Genomic DNA, 16,068 nt, shown 5'->3' with positions numbered 1-16,068 from the left:
ATTCAAAATGTTTCAGTATAAAAGCAATATAAAAATTATGGAGACATTTTACGTTATCTTTTTCTACTAAATCTTTGAAGTCTAGTGTGTATTTTACATTTTGAACACATCTTAATTCAGACCAGCCACAATTCAAATGCTCGATAAACAGTGACTGCTGTGTAGAGCTAGTATCCCTAATTTATAGAGAATTTTTACAAACCACTGCACATTCCAGTAGAAGAATAGACAAAGGAGATGAATAAGGAGTTCATAAAGGAGTTCAAGTGGCCAATAAAAATGCAAAAATGTTCCATACTAACTAATAAGCATAGAAATAGAAGTTTAAAGGTTTTACTACTTGCCTGTCTCATATTGGCTAAGTTTCTCATAATGATACCTCATATTTCGAGTCCAGGAAAGCAGGAACTTCTCTTACCACTGATTAGGGCAATTGTTTTAGAGGTCAGTTATTCTTTGTACAAAAAGAACTTTAAAGGCTTATGCCTTCTAACCTGACAATTCTACTCAAAGGGATTTACTTTAAAGAAATAATTAGATATGTGGTAAAATGTGTGCACAAGTTCATTATTCATGGTAATAAGTTGGTAACATTACTAGTTATGAAGAGTTGGAAACTGAAATATGATACATTTATTATGGGCTGATGATATATGCAACAAATTCTAAAAATATCATAATTTAGAAGAATATTTAGTGACAGGGGCCAATGCTCTTGCTGAACAATTAGATAAAACTAGAAAAAATACGGTAAGTTCATTATATATACTGTGATATTAACAGTGAGTTTCTTTAGAAAATTTTTTTTTTTAAGATTTTATTTTTCCTTTTTCTCCCCAAAGCCCCCTGGAACATAATTGTATATTTTTAGTTGTGGGTCCTTCTAGTTGTGGCATGTGGGATGCCGCCTCAGCATGGCTTGATGAGCTGTGCCCTGTCTGCACCCAGGATCCGAACCAGCAAAACCCTGGGCTGCCGCAACGGAACACGTGAACTTAACCACTTGGCCACGGGGCTGGCCCCAGAAAAATTTTAACTTTGTGTTTTTCAGATGACCTACAATAAACGTATACTTTCTTTTTTTTTTTTTTTTTGAGGAAGATTAGCCTTGAGCTAATTACTACCAATCCACCTGTTTTTGCTGAGGAAGGCTGGCCCTGAGCTAACATCCGTGCCCATCTTCCTCTGCTTTATATGTGGGACCCCTACCACAGCATGGCTTTTGCCAAGCGGTGCCGTGTCCACGCCCAGGATCCGAACTGGTGAATCCCGGGCTCCCGAGAAGCAGAACGTGCGACCTTAACTGCTGTGCCACTGGGCCGGCCCCAAACATACACTTTTAAATAATAAAAATGTTACTTAGTTTCTATAGTAAATATATTCCTTTTTGTTTTTAAAGTACCTTTGGCTTTGCATAGAGCAGTTATTTTTTCATGTACTTATGCCTTGTCTCATTTGACAAAAATTTGAGATGAGGATGCTCCTTTAAGTACTGCATACCAAATTAACAGATACATGCTTTTCCTTAAATCTAAGATTAATAAAAGTGTAGTTTTAAAATAAGAATATAGAAATTAAAGCTTTGTATTTTATTCCTGTCTCTAATCTGCTAGTGTTTATTATCATAAGAAAAGTAGAGTGGGAATTTAACTTTTGTGTCCAGCTCCCTCCCCTCTACCACCTTAAATGACTAATAGGAACATTGATAGTTATAAAAGACCATTTTGGCAGGGGTAGTTCAAGTTAATGATAGAATTTTCAACTGTAAAATCAAGCTAACCATAGTATGTGCCTCATGGGGTTGTTGCGAGTGAGGATCATTCAGCAAGGAGCTGCCAGGCCTTGTAGTTGCTGGTGGTGTAGTGCTGAACGAGACAGGCACAGTTTCCACCCGTACTGGGCAGATGCTAAGAATGAGAAAACATATCTAAGTGCTATAAAAGAAATAAGCAGGTGATGGGCTAGAAAGTAGCCAGCAGGGACCATTTCATTAGATATTCTGGCCTGGGACTCCAGCTTTTCTGACGAGGTGGTGACTGAGCCAAGGCATGAAGAATGAAAATGAGCAGGCCAGGTGAAGATCTGGGGCAAAGAGCAATCCAGGCAGAACAAATAGGAACTCCAGTAACCAGACTAGTATTCAGGAGCAGGAAGAAACCTGCTGTGGCTTGGGTAAGGTGGAGTGGTGTGAAATGAGGTTGGAGAGATATCAGAGCCTTTTAGGCCATAGGTTAAAAAAAGAAAGGCAATGTTTTTAAAATATCACTCTGACCACTGTGTGGAGGATGGATCAGAAAGGGGAGAGAGTGAATAAGGAGATGATTGGGGGGCTATTAAAGTTATATAGGCGAACAAGATTGTGGTTGGGCATGGTAGTTAGGAATGGAAAAGGAGAGAAGTAGATGGCTTTGAAATATGTTTTGGGATATAAATTATAAAATGTGATACTATAGGTAAAGCATTTAGGACAAGGGCACTTGGTAAATCCTTAATGTATTAGATACTGTTATTGTTTTTACTTTTTCTAAGCAGTTATTAACAAGAATTAAGCAAGGTAGTAGAGATGTATGCCAAGAGGCAGTGCGGAAAGTTGCCAGCATCTCATATTCATACTCACGAAAATGGATTCCCTGTTGCTTACTCTATTCTGGAGAAAATTCACATCAGCAGTAGTCCTCTAGGTTGAGCTACCTGGTCTAGGTCACACTTTTGCTTGCTAGATGATTAGACATAAAAGGGATTTTCCTGCATTTTTGGCTAGCTGAAAGCATAAAAGTAAACTAGAGATAGTGTATTAATATTAGCAGTAATGATATTAAAAGTCATTTAGCGGTGGATATGTTTTTCATTTTTTTAAATTTTAGACATTTTTTTGAATATATGGGAAAGTATTGAGTGTATGTGTAATCCAGATATTTCACCAGTCACATTTTTTTAACTACCTGTTGTGAACAAATTTTTTATTTATTTTCTTTCTTTCTTCTTCTTCTCTCCAAAGCCCCCCAGTACATAGTTCTATATTCTAATTGTAGGTCCTTATGGTTGTGCTCTGTAGGACACCGCCTGGTAGCGTGACCTGATGAGCGGTGCCATGTCTGCGCCCAGGATCTGAACCGCGAAACCGTGGGCCGCCGAAGCACAGCGTGTGATCTTAACCACTAGGCCAGAGGGCTGGCCCCCAACCAGTCACATTTTTAATGGTTGAAATCATACTGTTTTATTTTATCTCCTGCCTTTTTTAATGCAGCATTATAACATGAGTGTTTTTCCATGTTATTAAGAGTCTTTAATGAATATGTAAAGAAAATATAGGGGGGCCGGCCTGGTGGCCCAGAGGTTAAGTTCGCACGTTCTGCTTCTCGGCAGCATGGGGTTCGCTGGTTTGGATCCCAGGTGCGGACATGGCACTGCTTGGCACACCATGCTGTCGTAGGCGTCCCACATATAAAGTAGAGGAAAATGGGCTCGGATGTTAGCTCAGGGCCAGGCTTCCTCAGCAAAAAGAGGAAGACTGGCAGCAGTTAGCTCAAGGCTAATCTTCCTCAAAAAAAAAAAAAAAAGTAAAGGGACTGGCCCCGTGGCCGAGTGGTTAAGCTTGTGCGCTCCGCTGCAGGCGGCCCAGTGTTTCATTGGTTCGAATCCTGGGCGCAGACATGGCACTGCTCATCAAGCCATGCTGAGGCAGCCTCCCACATGCCGTAACTAGAAGAACCCACAATGAAGAACATGCAACTATGTCCCAGGGGGCTTTGGGGAGAAAAAGGAAAAGAATAAAATCTTTAAAAAAAAAGAAAGAAAATCTAGGAACCTTTCATAGCTTAATCATTCTTCTATTAAGGAACATTTAAGTGGTTTTCTCTTTTTGCTGTGATAAATAGTACCATGAAGAATAGTTTTTCCATTTTATGTTGTGTATTTTATGGGCCCAGCAAGCTTGTGCGGTGCTACCCTCCTTCTTATTGTGTATTTTAATTTCACACTTACTAACTTCTTTAAAAATAAATGTAATTAGTTTTTAGTTTTAGATTTAGTTTTTAATATATAATATATTAATATTAATTATTAATATATTTAATAATATAATTTAAATTTTAGTTTAGATTTATTTTTTAATGTATCGGTGCTTTAGAAATTTTGGGAAAAACTCCTGAAATAGTTTCTTAAGTAAAGAGACTGACCTCTGGAAGACTTAGGCTACAGCTTTGACTCTGGTCCTGAAATTAGCCAGAAAGCAAATATTCCAAACTGCAAGAAATCATTTGTTTTTAGTACAGAAGCAACATACACAGTAGACAGAATTGTCTGTTTGCATGGGAGGAAAAGAGTTTCTTGTGTGGTTTGTTGTTGCAGTCTGAAAAGACCGCCAAATTTCCTCTGAAAGCCGGAGTAAATGGTAGATGACAGACCAGATTGGAGAGAGAGGACAAGTAGTGATCAGTAGCAGTGGTCGTTAGGAGCTGCAGAAGCAGTAGCAGTAAAATAACAGCAGATAAGAGTGATTGTTGTTCCTAGACTGATAAGATAGTAGTAGCTCTGTGGTCTAGATGAAGAAACAGCCCATACATATGCAGCAGTGAGATCGTCCTTGTCCAGGTCCATAGAACTTCGAGCGCCAAACTAATCTTCCCTGTGTAGCTTATTTTAGAAGTTACCTTGAAGAAAGGCTATTAAGAGTGGTAATACTTTTTTACTGTCTTTCTGCCTCCTAGAATTAATTAATTAATTCAGTAATTTATTTAACAAATGGTTGTGTTTTTACTGCTATGTGTTAGATATTATGTTTTTTTGTTGAGTCAAATGTGGTCCTATATATTTTTAGAATATAAAATGTTAAAGGTGGTAGTGTATTCTGCAAATTCTGTGCAATTTTCAATCTTGTGTTAATGCCAGATGTGTACTTTTAAAGTTGCTAATACCTGAAACAGTAAGGACTTTTTGAAACAGCTAGCTAGGAAGCTATCAAAGGTAACTAGAATAGTGTCGCAAGGACACAAGAGTCAATTTGGAGAGACCCATACTGGTGAGAAATGGGACAATTTGAGCATTAATCAAGGTAATGACTAAAATGGATTGAAATACATCAAATAATGTTTAAATCTATGAAATCATAATGATACATATACACATACAAATTAATGTGTCACTATTGCAGGATGGTAGGTAGTGAACTCATTATTTTGAGGAAGTGGTAAACAAAGGGAAAGAATGAACCATTTAGCCTGACTTTCCTGTATGAACTATACTGCTGAATAACCACATTAATGAGGGGAATTTTCTCTTTGTAGAAGTACCCTGACTAATAAATAAAGAAGTGATAAAATATCACCATTTTGTAACCACCTAATGAATAAATGGTTCAGGCGTTGAACAAAAGCGACACTATCACAAACAAATATTATGTGGCTCCTGATGAAAGAGCTCATCGTCACTTAACAAGTAGTGTTGTCCTAATACAAAGAACCTGAATTTGGATACAGCCTTTATATCCATTGATTTATAGAACTTATAGAAGAACAGGTTAAACAACACCATGGAAATTAAGTCAAGAAAATTCAGACTGAAAAACTACAAAATTCAGGACAAACAACTTGGTTTCTTCAATATAAAAATTGCCCTAAAAAAAAGACAGCCTGTAGCTTAAAAGAGACTCAAAAGACATTTCAGTCACAATATGTGGACCTCATTAGGATCTGTTCACACAAAAAAATTCTGATGCTTGTAACAATTGGAAATTGAAAATTGAGGATATTTGATAATAATAAGGATAAGGAATTCTTTCTTTTTTTACTTGTAATGGTGGTGTCTCTGTATTTTCACAAGTTCTTATCTCAGACTACATATGGAAATATTTATGAATGAAATTATTTCATGTCTGAGATTTGCATCAAATTACTATGGAGATAAGGAGATACTGGTGCAAGTAGAGATGAGACAAGACTGACCATAAGTTGATAACTGTTGATGGTGGGCAGTGAGTACATGGACATTTATTGGACTGTTTTTTCTACCTTTGCATATGTTTGAAATTTTCTGTAATAAAATGTTTTAAAAACTAAGAAGGACCTTGAAAAAACTCCAGGATCAAGTCAGGGAAATACTGTCATCTTCTGAGAAAGGATTTTTAGACTGTGGAGTAATCCCTCTTTAAACACCTTAGCATAATCTCTGTAAAAGCATTTTATCAGTGGGAGGGAAAAAAAAAAGTGTTGGTGGCATATTGCTTTGTTAGGTAATAATCACAAAAGATATTTTGAATAGGGCCAACAAGTCAGAACACCAGCGGCCGTGGTGAAGAACAGGCTTTCCTGGAGAGTGGGTGTCTTATGAGAATTTGCTTTAGCTTTTGCTTTTCTAATGAATTTTTACTAGTAGGCTACATGTTTTAATGTGCAAGAAGATGCATTGGTATATTTGCTTTACTCAGCTTTTAAGAAATAGAGACAAATGACTAAAAAACACATGCTAGGCCTTCAACAATTATTTGCCAAATAAATGAAAGAATAAGTAGACTTCAGGAAGTTTTTCAAGAGAACAAGCCTGAAACTTGAGTGATTACTTATGCTGCTTTATGTCCCTCATACTTTTCAAATTATCTTCAACATTCACAATAACTTATGTTTTTATCCTGATGAATTCTCTGAGCCATTAAAAAAAGGTTTTTTTTTTGATTTCAGAAAGCATATACCTGCACATACACATACATGAATTAACAGCTTTGGAAGATTATTGTAAGCAGCTAGAAAAGTTTCAACTCGTAAATGCTTAACCCTCCACTCTTGGAAAAACTTGGCTTTCTCTGATGATGTAATTTCATTATTTTACCTAAAACTTTAGAAAATACATAAATTATATCTAGACAGGGTTTTTGAGTTCTAAGTACTTATAGTAAAAAATAAAACAGAAAGAGGGTCACATGAGAGTAGAGTCAGACAGATTTACTCTTCTAGCACTCTGTTGCAAGTGTGGAATATATTTTTCCTCTGTGTTTCAGCCCTCCAAAGCCTACAGTCAGTCCAGATGCAGCAGCTGAAGTGCTTTGTAATTAGTCTTCTATTCTTCCTTCAATTAGAATTCCCATATACTGAGGAATCTCACCAAATGTTGATTTAATTATCTTATTTTAAAAAATCCATGATAGTACGAAAGGCTGATTAATGTAATTCACTTATTAATTGTGAAATGAAAGAAGACTAAATCTCTAGCCATTGGAAGGAGGACACGTGGTGATTTTGGGTAGGAAGCCCTCCTGACCTCCCCTCTCTCAGAGTTCTCTATTAGATGTTATGCCAACATTTTTTTAGCATGGAACCAGCATACAAAATAAAAAGTATCTATTATATGACAGAGACCTTTCAGAATGGCTGAATAATGTGAATGTTTTATTTGATTTTATGTATTTAAAAAGTGTCCATACAAATAAATTTACAAATTAGAGAATAGGAAGACTATCCTTATTTTTTCCTGACGAAGTGTAGTCTCTGTACACTTAGGGGGTCAGTGAAACACCTCCATGGAGAGGATGGCTTGGCATTGTGCATTCGAGTATCTAACAGAATGAAGGTTTTACTGTTATTTTTATTCTGCAACTTTATTCTCTTTCTAATTATAGTAGGTATGTTTTATTGGGTAGAAAAATTCTTATTGTGAGGTTGAAATTAAAAAAAAATTTTTTTCTTGTAGAATGGCAGAATTTAGTGACATTTGGAAGCTTTTCAAATATGGTTCCCTATAGCCATCCATGCTTTTGTACACTGAATCAAGTAAAGTGGTACTCTGCAAATGTTCAGAAAGAAGGACAGGGGTCACAAACTGTCAGAGTGGAAAAAGTACCATCATTTGATGAAACAGGTATGTATAGATCTTTTAAAATAATTTTTTCTGTATACTGGAATAGTTTGTATGAGATTTGTTCCTTTAATGTTTGATAGAACTTACCTGTAAAACTATCTGGACTAGTATTTTCTTTGTGGGGAGCTATTAAACTGCTAATTTAATTTCTTTTAATTTTTCTTTCTTTTTGGTGCTGTTTTCGTAAGTTCTATTTTTTCTAGGAATTTATCCATTTAAACTAAATTTTTGATTTATTGGCATAAAGTTCATGATACTTGGTATAGCCTTAGTAGCATACGTAGTTATTTCCTTTTGTTTCATTCTTAATGGTGTTTGTCTTATTTTCTTGATTAATCTTGCCAGAACTTTGTCCATTTTATTTTTTTCCAAGTAATAATTTGTCTTTGCCTTGAATCTTTTAATGTGTTTCCTATTTCATTAATTACTACTCCTACCTTAATTATATCCTCCTTTCTACTTTGTGTTTATTCTGTCATTCATTTTTTAACTATCAGTTAGCTATTTTGCTCATTAGTTTTGAACCTCACTTCTTTTCTAAAGTAGGCATTCAAACCATGATAGCTGTGATGGTAGATTTGACAGTCTTTCCTTATAGCTCTCCCTAAAATTTTGTTTTATATGTTTTTGAGGCTGTGTTACTAGATGCATACGCATTTAGAATTGTTACATAACACTGATAAATTACACCATTTATTGTTATGTAACGACTTTTTTTTAGTGGCATCTCCCACCAGATTTCATTAGTATTTGCCTGATATGATTTTTCCCATCCTTTAACTTTTTTCCCTCCTAATTGGATTATCTTTGTGTTTCAACTGGAAATTTAGTCTGTTTACATTTGCTGTAATTGCTGATATGTTTGGATGTATTTCTCCCATTGTATCATGAGCTTGCTTGTGCTATTTTTTAAATTCCTTTTTTGCCTTTTAAAATTTTTTCTCATTTTATTATTCCCCCTACCCCCCTTTTCCCTCCACATACACACACTTGTTTAGGAGTTGTGTATTCTCTGTCTGTACTTAAAGTCTAAAGCTAATTGGAATGTTTACTTTCCTTCTGAAAAATGTAAAGAACTTAGAATGCTTACTCTGGTCACCCCTCCCAGCTTAAATGCTATTTGTTGGCTAGTATTTTGTGTCTGTTCTGCTCTTTCCTTTCTATAAAATGTACATTGCTATTTGTTTAAATTTATCTGGGAATCTTTGTTAACCACCTTTTCTTATTTCTCTGTGTTTCTGTTTCATGTGTATCCCTATAGAAGTTCCTTTAGGTCTGGAAATTGTTATGGCAAAGGCACATTTAAGATGTTATTCCAGTGTCTTTGGCTTCCATTGTTGCTGTTGAGAAATCAGATATCATGCTTTTGTGGTCATTCTTTTCTATTTAACTGCTTTTTAAATTTGATTAACTTTATTTTTGAGAGTCTTTTTCTGTGGAGTAAAGTGCAGTTTTACTATGAAGTGACTAGGTAGGTATTTGTGTTTATCATGCTTTAGATTTGTTGGGCTTCCTGGATCTGAGGATTGGTATTTTTCTACAACTCTGGAACTTTACAATTTTCTGTCACTATCCCTTCAAGTATTACTTATTCTCATTTCTTTCTTATCTCCTTTTGGAACTCCAATTAGACATATATTACATCTTGTTGCTTTATTTTCTGTGTTTCTAAACCTCTCTGTCATATTTTGTATTTCTTCATCTTTCTGTCCTGAATTCTGGATTATTTTCTTAGGTCTACCTAGTTCACGAATTCCTTCTTTAGTTTCCTCTAATCTGCTGGTTGGTACATATGTTGACCTTTTAATTTCAATGATGATATTTTTCATTTCTAGAGATTATTTTTCACCTTGCTTGGTTAGTCTCCAACCAAATTCTCTTTGAAAAGAGAAATTTTCAAATTTCTCTTTTGTTATAGCCATATTAAACATAGCTATTTTATATTTTGTGACTGAAAATTCTGCTGTCTGAAATCTTTTGGTTCTCACTAGATCATTTTTTTCCTCTGTTTCTTGCTCTTATTCATGCTGCCAGATCTGTTTTTTTAACTGAGAGTTGTTCATTTTCATTTTCCATACAAGTTTATATCTTGGAACTATTTGATGTCTCTCTGTATTGAAGATGCGTTCCTGCATAGAGAGTTTGCTTTTGTCTCTGTTGGCTGCTGTGGACAACTTGGAACCACATTAAATTAAATTCTCTGCTTTAGATTTTTTAGACCGCATTGGTAGCATGAATTCAGACTGCAAACTTGTGTGATAGCTGGCTTATCCTTAGGATTTTCAGGGGAGTGTTTTCCTTCCGCGCTGCTTAACACCAAAATAAAGGCAGGCGTGCTTCCTTGCTATTCCCTTCTGTGTGTATTTTTTCTCGTTCACATTTATACCATGTGAATAGCTTTTTTTCTGGGTGTGTCCTATTAGACTTTCCATCTTGAGCAGAATCTATTCTTATTCTCTGGTCTCCCATGCCCCTTGCAGCTGTGGAAGTTAAAGCTCAAAGAGCATCAGTAGGTTAAAGGTTCTGAAGCTCTGAAGCTCAAAAGCTCAAATAAATCATCAGGGAAAAAGCTGGCTTTGGTGTGTCCACTTACTCTATAGATGTCCTGCTTTTTCTTCATTTTTGCCCTCTTCAGATCATTTTTTGCTAGCTTAGCGATGCATTTGAAAAGATTTTGTTCAGGATATCCAGTCTGCTGTGCAGCATTAAAAAGAAGTCCCTTATTCATTTGTTTATTCATTAATGTATTCAAGAAGTATTTGTTGAGCAATTTTTTTTTTTGAGGAAGATTAGCCCTGAGCTAACATCTGCTGCCAATCCTCCTCTTTTTGCTGAGGAAGACTGGCCCTGAGCTAACATCCATGCCCATCTTCCTCTACTTTATATGTGAGTACACCTGCCACAGCATGGCTTGCCAAGCGGTGCCATGTCTGCACCCAGGATCTGAACCGGCGAACCCTGGGCCACTGAAGTGGAACGTGTGAACTTAACCGCTGCGCCACAGGGCCTGCCCCTGTTGAGTACTTTTTATATGACAGCAAGTGAGAAAGACTCTGAGTTTATGTTCTCTTTATTACTAAAGCAGAAAATTAAGCAAACAAATATAATACTGTGTAGTAAGTACTGTGATAAAGGAAATACTGTGTGCTGCGGGAGCACATAGGAGGGGCACCTAACTGAGTCTTGAGTGGTTGAGAAAGGTTTCCATAAGGAAATATCTAGTTGTGGACCTGAAAAAAAAGTAGTATTAGTGTGATGAATGGTGGAGAAAGAAGGTAAAATTATAAGTAATTTAGTATGACTAGACTAGTGAGTAGAGGACATGGTGGTGGGGTCGGTAGTTTTTTTTGTTCTTTTTTTTAAATGAGCCCTGAGCTAACATCTGTGCCCACCTTCCTCTGCTTTATATGTGGGATGCCTGCCACAGCATGGCTTGACAAGCAGCGTGTAGGTCCTCACGCAGGTTCGAACCAGTGAATCCCGGGCTGCTGAAGCAGAATGTGCGAACTTAACCACTGCGCCACTAGGCCCTTTGGTTGGTAGTTTTGACAGTACAAGGGATGAAACTGAAGGAGTAAGTGGTAATCAGATCAAGGTCCTGTTCAGAAGTTTGGACTTTATTTTGTGGGCAGTGAGGGTCTATTGGAATATTTTAAGTAGAGGGAGTACTTGATTAGATTTAAGATTTTAGAAAGATAACTAGGTGCAGGCTGGAGAACAGACTGCAAAGGAGGGAAATTGAAAGCAGTAATACAGATGAGGGTCTAGACTAGGATAATGGCGGTGATTTTTTTAGGAGGTAGATAAATGCAAGAGATTTAGTAGCTGAATGATTAGGACTTGGTGATTGTATTTGGGTAAATAAAGAAGAGGGTCAAGGAAAGGACAGTGCCTGGTTACTGGATTAGGTGACTGGGTAGGTGATTTCATTGACTTCTAAAATTAGGAATACCAAAGCAAAAACATATTTTAATGAGATGATGATGATTCGGTTTTGGACATCTGAATTGTAGGTGCCTCTGGGACATCTTAACAGATGACTAGTAGGTGGTTAGGCCTACTACTATTCTGCTGTGAGACGTCGTCATCTCTTGGCTGGATTACTACAGTAGCCTTCTCCCTGGGCTCCCTGCTTCCACTCTCTTACTTGCTCTTTATGTTTCAGCCAAATCAGTTTCCTTTGGTTCTTAGAAAATATCAAGCTTGTTCTCGTAATAAAGGCCTTTACTTTAGTTGCTTTCTCTTTCCAAGGTGCCCTTCTACACATGACTGACCCCTTCTGGGCATTTACATTTTAGTTGAAATGTCAACTCTGCACAGTCATTCTTTAATCACTCAATCTAAGGTAGCCACTTAGTCAGTCTTTAATATTACCCTAATTTTAATTCTCTGTGTAAGTAACACCTTTTACTGACTGATATTTTCAGTATTTGTTTTAGTTATGTCTTCATCTCTCACCTGTTTTCAAGCCTCATGACAGCAGGAACCTCAGTGCCTGGAGCAGTGGTTTGCATATAGTGGGGTTTAATAAATATTTGTAAATGAGTGAATGATAGAGTTCTATCCTGGGGTAGAGATTTAGGAGTTACTAGCTATACAAATGTGGTAACTGAAGTCATGAGTGCATTTGAGACAGTATAGGAAGAGGGTTTAGAATGAGGAGGTGAGATTTTCTTGTACAAAATCCTCACTGAGTAAGGGACAGGTAGAAGAGGAGGAACCTGCAAAGGATACTTGAGGAGGAGCAGCTCAGAGAGGTAGGAGAAAAACCAAGGAGTGTATGGTGTCAGGAGAAGAGAGTGAGGAATAATAAACATTTCAAGACTATCTTTCCTTTAGTTGGATGTCTTTCACGGGGGAAGATTTTACAGATTCCTTGAGAAACCTATATTTATGCTTATGAGTCTATTTTTCATCCTTATCTCTAAGCCCCATCCTCCCTTTAGGCTTACTGTGCAGTTTTAGCCAATTTATTCTCTTTTCCTTGTGATGATGGAGAATTGCTGGGGTAAATAATTGATTGAGAGTTTGATATTGGAGGATGAAGAAATGGAGAGTGTGATTTGTCCCTAAGTTCCAGAAGTTAGCATATTTATTAGAACATAGAAATGGAAGAAGAAACAAGTGATGAAATAATATAATTAGGGGTAAAACCTGTTATAGTGCTCTTCTGAGGTGAATGTAGACTCAGGCAAAAATAGTTAATGTTGGTTCTACTATACAAAATGCTTGAAATAGAAATCCATGACTAGGTTTTCTTTTTCTCTGCTGACTGAAATAAAAATGTTAGTTTATTTTTTTATATTAGAAATATGGTGTTTATTGATGGTTTTATTTTGGGCTCAATTTTCAGAATTTACTTAGGCCAAATTAGACCTTGTTAGCCATCAAATAGACAGCAAGTAATTGCTTGATTGAAAGATAATTTGTATATATAAGGGTTTGAGATTGACTTTTGAATAATTCAAATCACATGATAAAGTCTGGAACAGTTCATTAAGAGGCAGAGACTGCTGAGGAATCCTTAAGTTTTTAAGGAGCATTCAGATGTTTTAAATTTTAGTAAAATTAGTTTTAATTTTGCTAATGACAGCAGATGTGTGGCATACAGCCAGGGCTTGAGCTTAAAACAAAATGTCTAGAGATATTCATGGATAGAATGTCTAGTTACTTATTGAAATCATAAGGATTCTACTCCAGTGAAACAGTGTCAGTATATTAAGATGGTGGTGTGCAAATAAGTATTTATACGTGTATTTGTGCCATTTACTAGCATTTCTTTTTTTTTTTAATTGAGGTTATGATAGTTTACAACCTTGTGAAATTTCAGTTGTATATTATTATTTGTCAGTCATGTTATAGGTGCACCACTTCATCCTTTGTGCCCACCCCCAAGCCCCTTTCCCCTGGTAACCACTAATCTCTTTGTCCGTGTGTTTATCTTCCACATATTAGTGGTGTCATACAGAGTTTGTCTTTCACTATCTGGCTTATTTCACTTAACATAATACCCTCAAGGTCCATCCATATTGTTGTGAATGGGACGATTATATCCTTTTTTATGGCCGAGTAGCATTCCGTTGTATATGTATACCATATCTTCTTTATCCAGTTATTGGTCAGTGGGCACTTGTGTTGCTTCCATGTCTTGGCTATTGTGAATAATGCTGCAATGAACATAGGGGTGCATGGGTTTCTTTGAATTGCTGATTTCAGGTTCTTTGGATAGATACCCAGTAGTGGGATGGCTGAGTCATAGGGTATTTCTATTTTTAATTTTTTGAGAAATCTCCATACTGTTTTCCATAGTGGCTGCACCAGTTTGCATTCCCACCTGGAGTGTATGAGGGTTCATTTTTCTCCACAACCTCTCCAACATTTGTTATTTTTTGTTTTGGTTCTGTTAGCCATTCTAACTGGTGTAAGGTGATATCTTAGTATAGTTTTGATTTGCACTTCCCTGGTGATCAGTGATGATGAGCGTCTTTTCATGTGCCTGTTGGCCATCTGTGTATCTTCTTTGGAGAAATGTCTGTTCATATCCTCTGCCCGTTTTTTGATTGGGTTGTTTGATTTTTTGTTGTCGAGTTGTGTGTGTTCTTTGTATGTTATGGAGATTAACTGTTTCTCGGATATATGATTTGCAAATATTTTTTCCCAGTTGAAGGATTGTGTTTTTGTTTCAATTCTGTTTTCCCTTGCCTTGTAGAAGTTCTTTAGTCTGATGAAGTCCGATTTGTTTATTCTTTCTGTTGTTTCCCTTGTCTGAGAAGACATGGTGTCCAAAAAGATCCTTTTAAGTCTGATGTCAAAGGGTATACTGCCTATATTTTCTTCTAGAAATCTTATGGTTTCAGATCTTACCTTTAAGTCTTTGATCCATTTTGAGTTTATTTTTGTGGATGGAGTAAAAGAATGGTCTAATTTCATTCTTTTACATCTTGCTGTCCAGTTTTCCCAACACCATTTGTTGAAGAGACTTTGTTTTCTCCATTGTATGTTCTCAGCTCCTTTGTCAAAGATTAGCTGTCCATAGATGTATGTTTTTTTTCCTGGGCTTTCAGTTCTGTTCCATTGGTCTGTGTGCCTCTTTTTGTACCAGTACCATGCTGTTTTGATTATGATAGCTTTGTAGTATATTTTGAAGTCAGGGATTGTGATGCCTCCAGCCTTGTTCTTTTTCGCTTTAGCAAGTCGTGGTCTTTTTTTGCCCCATATGAATTTTAGGATTCTTTGTTCTATTTCTGTGAAGAATGTCATTGGGATTCTGATTGGGATTGCATTGAACCTGTAGATTGCTTTAGGTAGAATGGACATTTTAACCATGTTTATTCTTCCAATCCATGTGCATGGAGTGTCTTTCCATCTCTTTTTGTCGTCATCAGTTTCTTTCAGGAAAGTCTTGTAGTTTTCATCGTATAGGTCTTTCACTTCCTTGGTTAAATTTATTCCAAGATATTTTATTCTTTTTGTTGTGATTGTGAATGGGATTATGTTCTCAAGTTCTCTTTCTATTAGTTCGTTATTAGAGTATAGAAATGCTAGTGATTTATGTAAGTTGATTTTGTACCTTGCAACCTTGCTGTCATTGTTGGTTACTTCTAGGAGCTTTCTGATGGATTTTTTAGGGTTTTGTATAAATAAGATCATGTTGTCTGCAAACAGCGAGAGTTTCACTTCTTCATTGCCTATTTGGATTCCTTTTATTTCTTTTTCCTGCCTAATTGCTCTGGCCAAAACCTCCGGTACTGTGTTGAATAAGAGTGGTGAGAGTGTGCACCCTTGTCTTGTTCCTGTTCTCAGAGGGATGGCTTTCAGTTTTTCCCCATTGAGTATGATATTGGCTGTGGGTTTGTCATATATGGGCTTTATTATGTTGAGGTACTTTCTTTCTATACCCGTTTTATTGAGCGTTTTTATCATAAATGGATGTTGGATCTTGTCAAATGCTTTCTCTGCATCTATTGAGATGATCATGTGGTTTTTGTTCCTCATTTTGTTAGTGTGGTGTATCGCGTTGATTGCCTTGTGGGCGTTTAACCATCCCTGTGTCCCTTGTATAAATCCCACTTGATCGTGGTGTATGATGTTTTTAATGTATTGCTATATTCAGTTTACGATATTTTGTTGAGGATTTTTGCGTCTATGTTCATCAGTGATATTGGCCTGTAGTTTTCCTTCTTTGTTTTGTCCTTGTCTGGTTTTGGGATAGAGTGAGGT

The 16,068-nt window shown here is 36.5% G+C and overlaps 1 protein-coding gene across 1 annotated transcript in view; it reads left to right on the top strand.

Moving 5' to 3' along the window:
- SLC30A9 (solute carrier family 30 member 9) overlaps positions 1 to 16,068 on the top strand; it is a 96,192-nt gene that overhangs the window by 3,200 nt on the left and 76,924 nt on the right. The window contains exon 2 of the mRNA XM_014857157.3: positions 7,681 to 7,848. Coding sequence (XP_014712643.1) covers positions 7,681 to 7,848 — 168 coding nt within the window. The remainder of the gene's footprint in view (positions 1 to 7,680; positions 7,849 to 16,068) is intronic.

Source organism: Equus asinus, chromosome 3, assembly GCF_041296235.1.
Source record: "Equus asinus isolate D_3611 breed Donkey chromosome 3, EquAss-T2T_v2, whole genome shotgun sequence".
Lineage (NCBI taxonomy): Eukaryota > Metazoa > Chordata > Mammalia > Perissodactyla > Equidae > Equus > Equus asinus.
The sequence above is the reverse complement of the archived record's forward strand: the minus strand, read 5'-3'. Positions and strand labels throughout refer to the sequence as shown.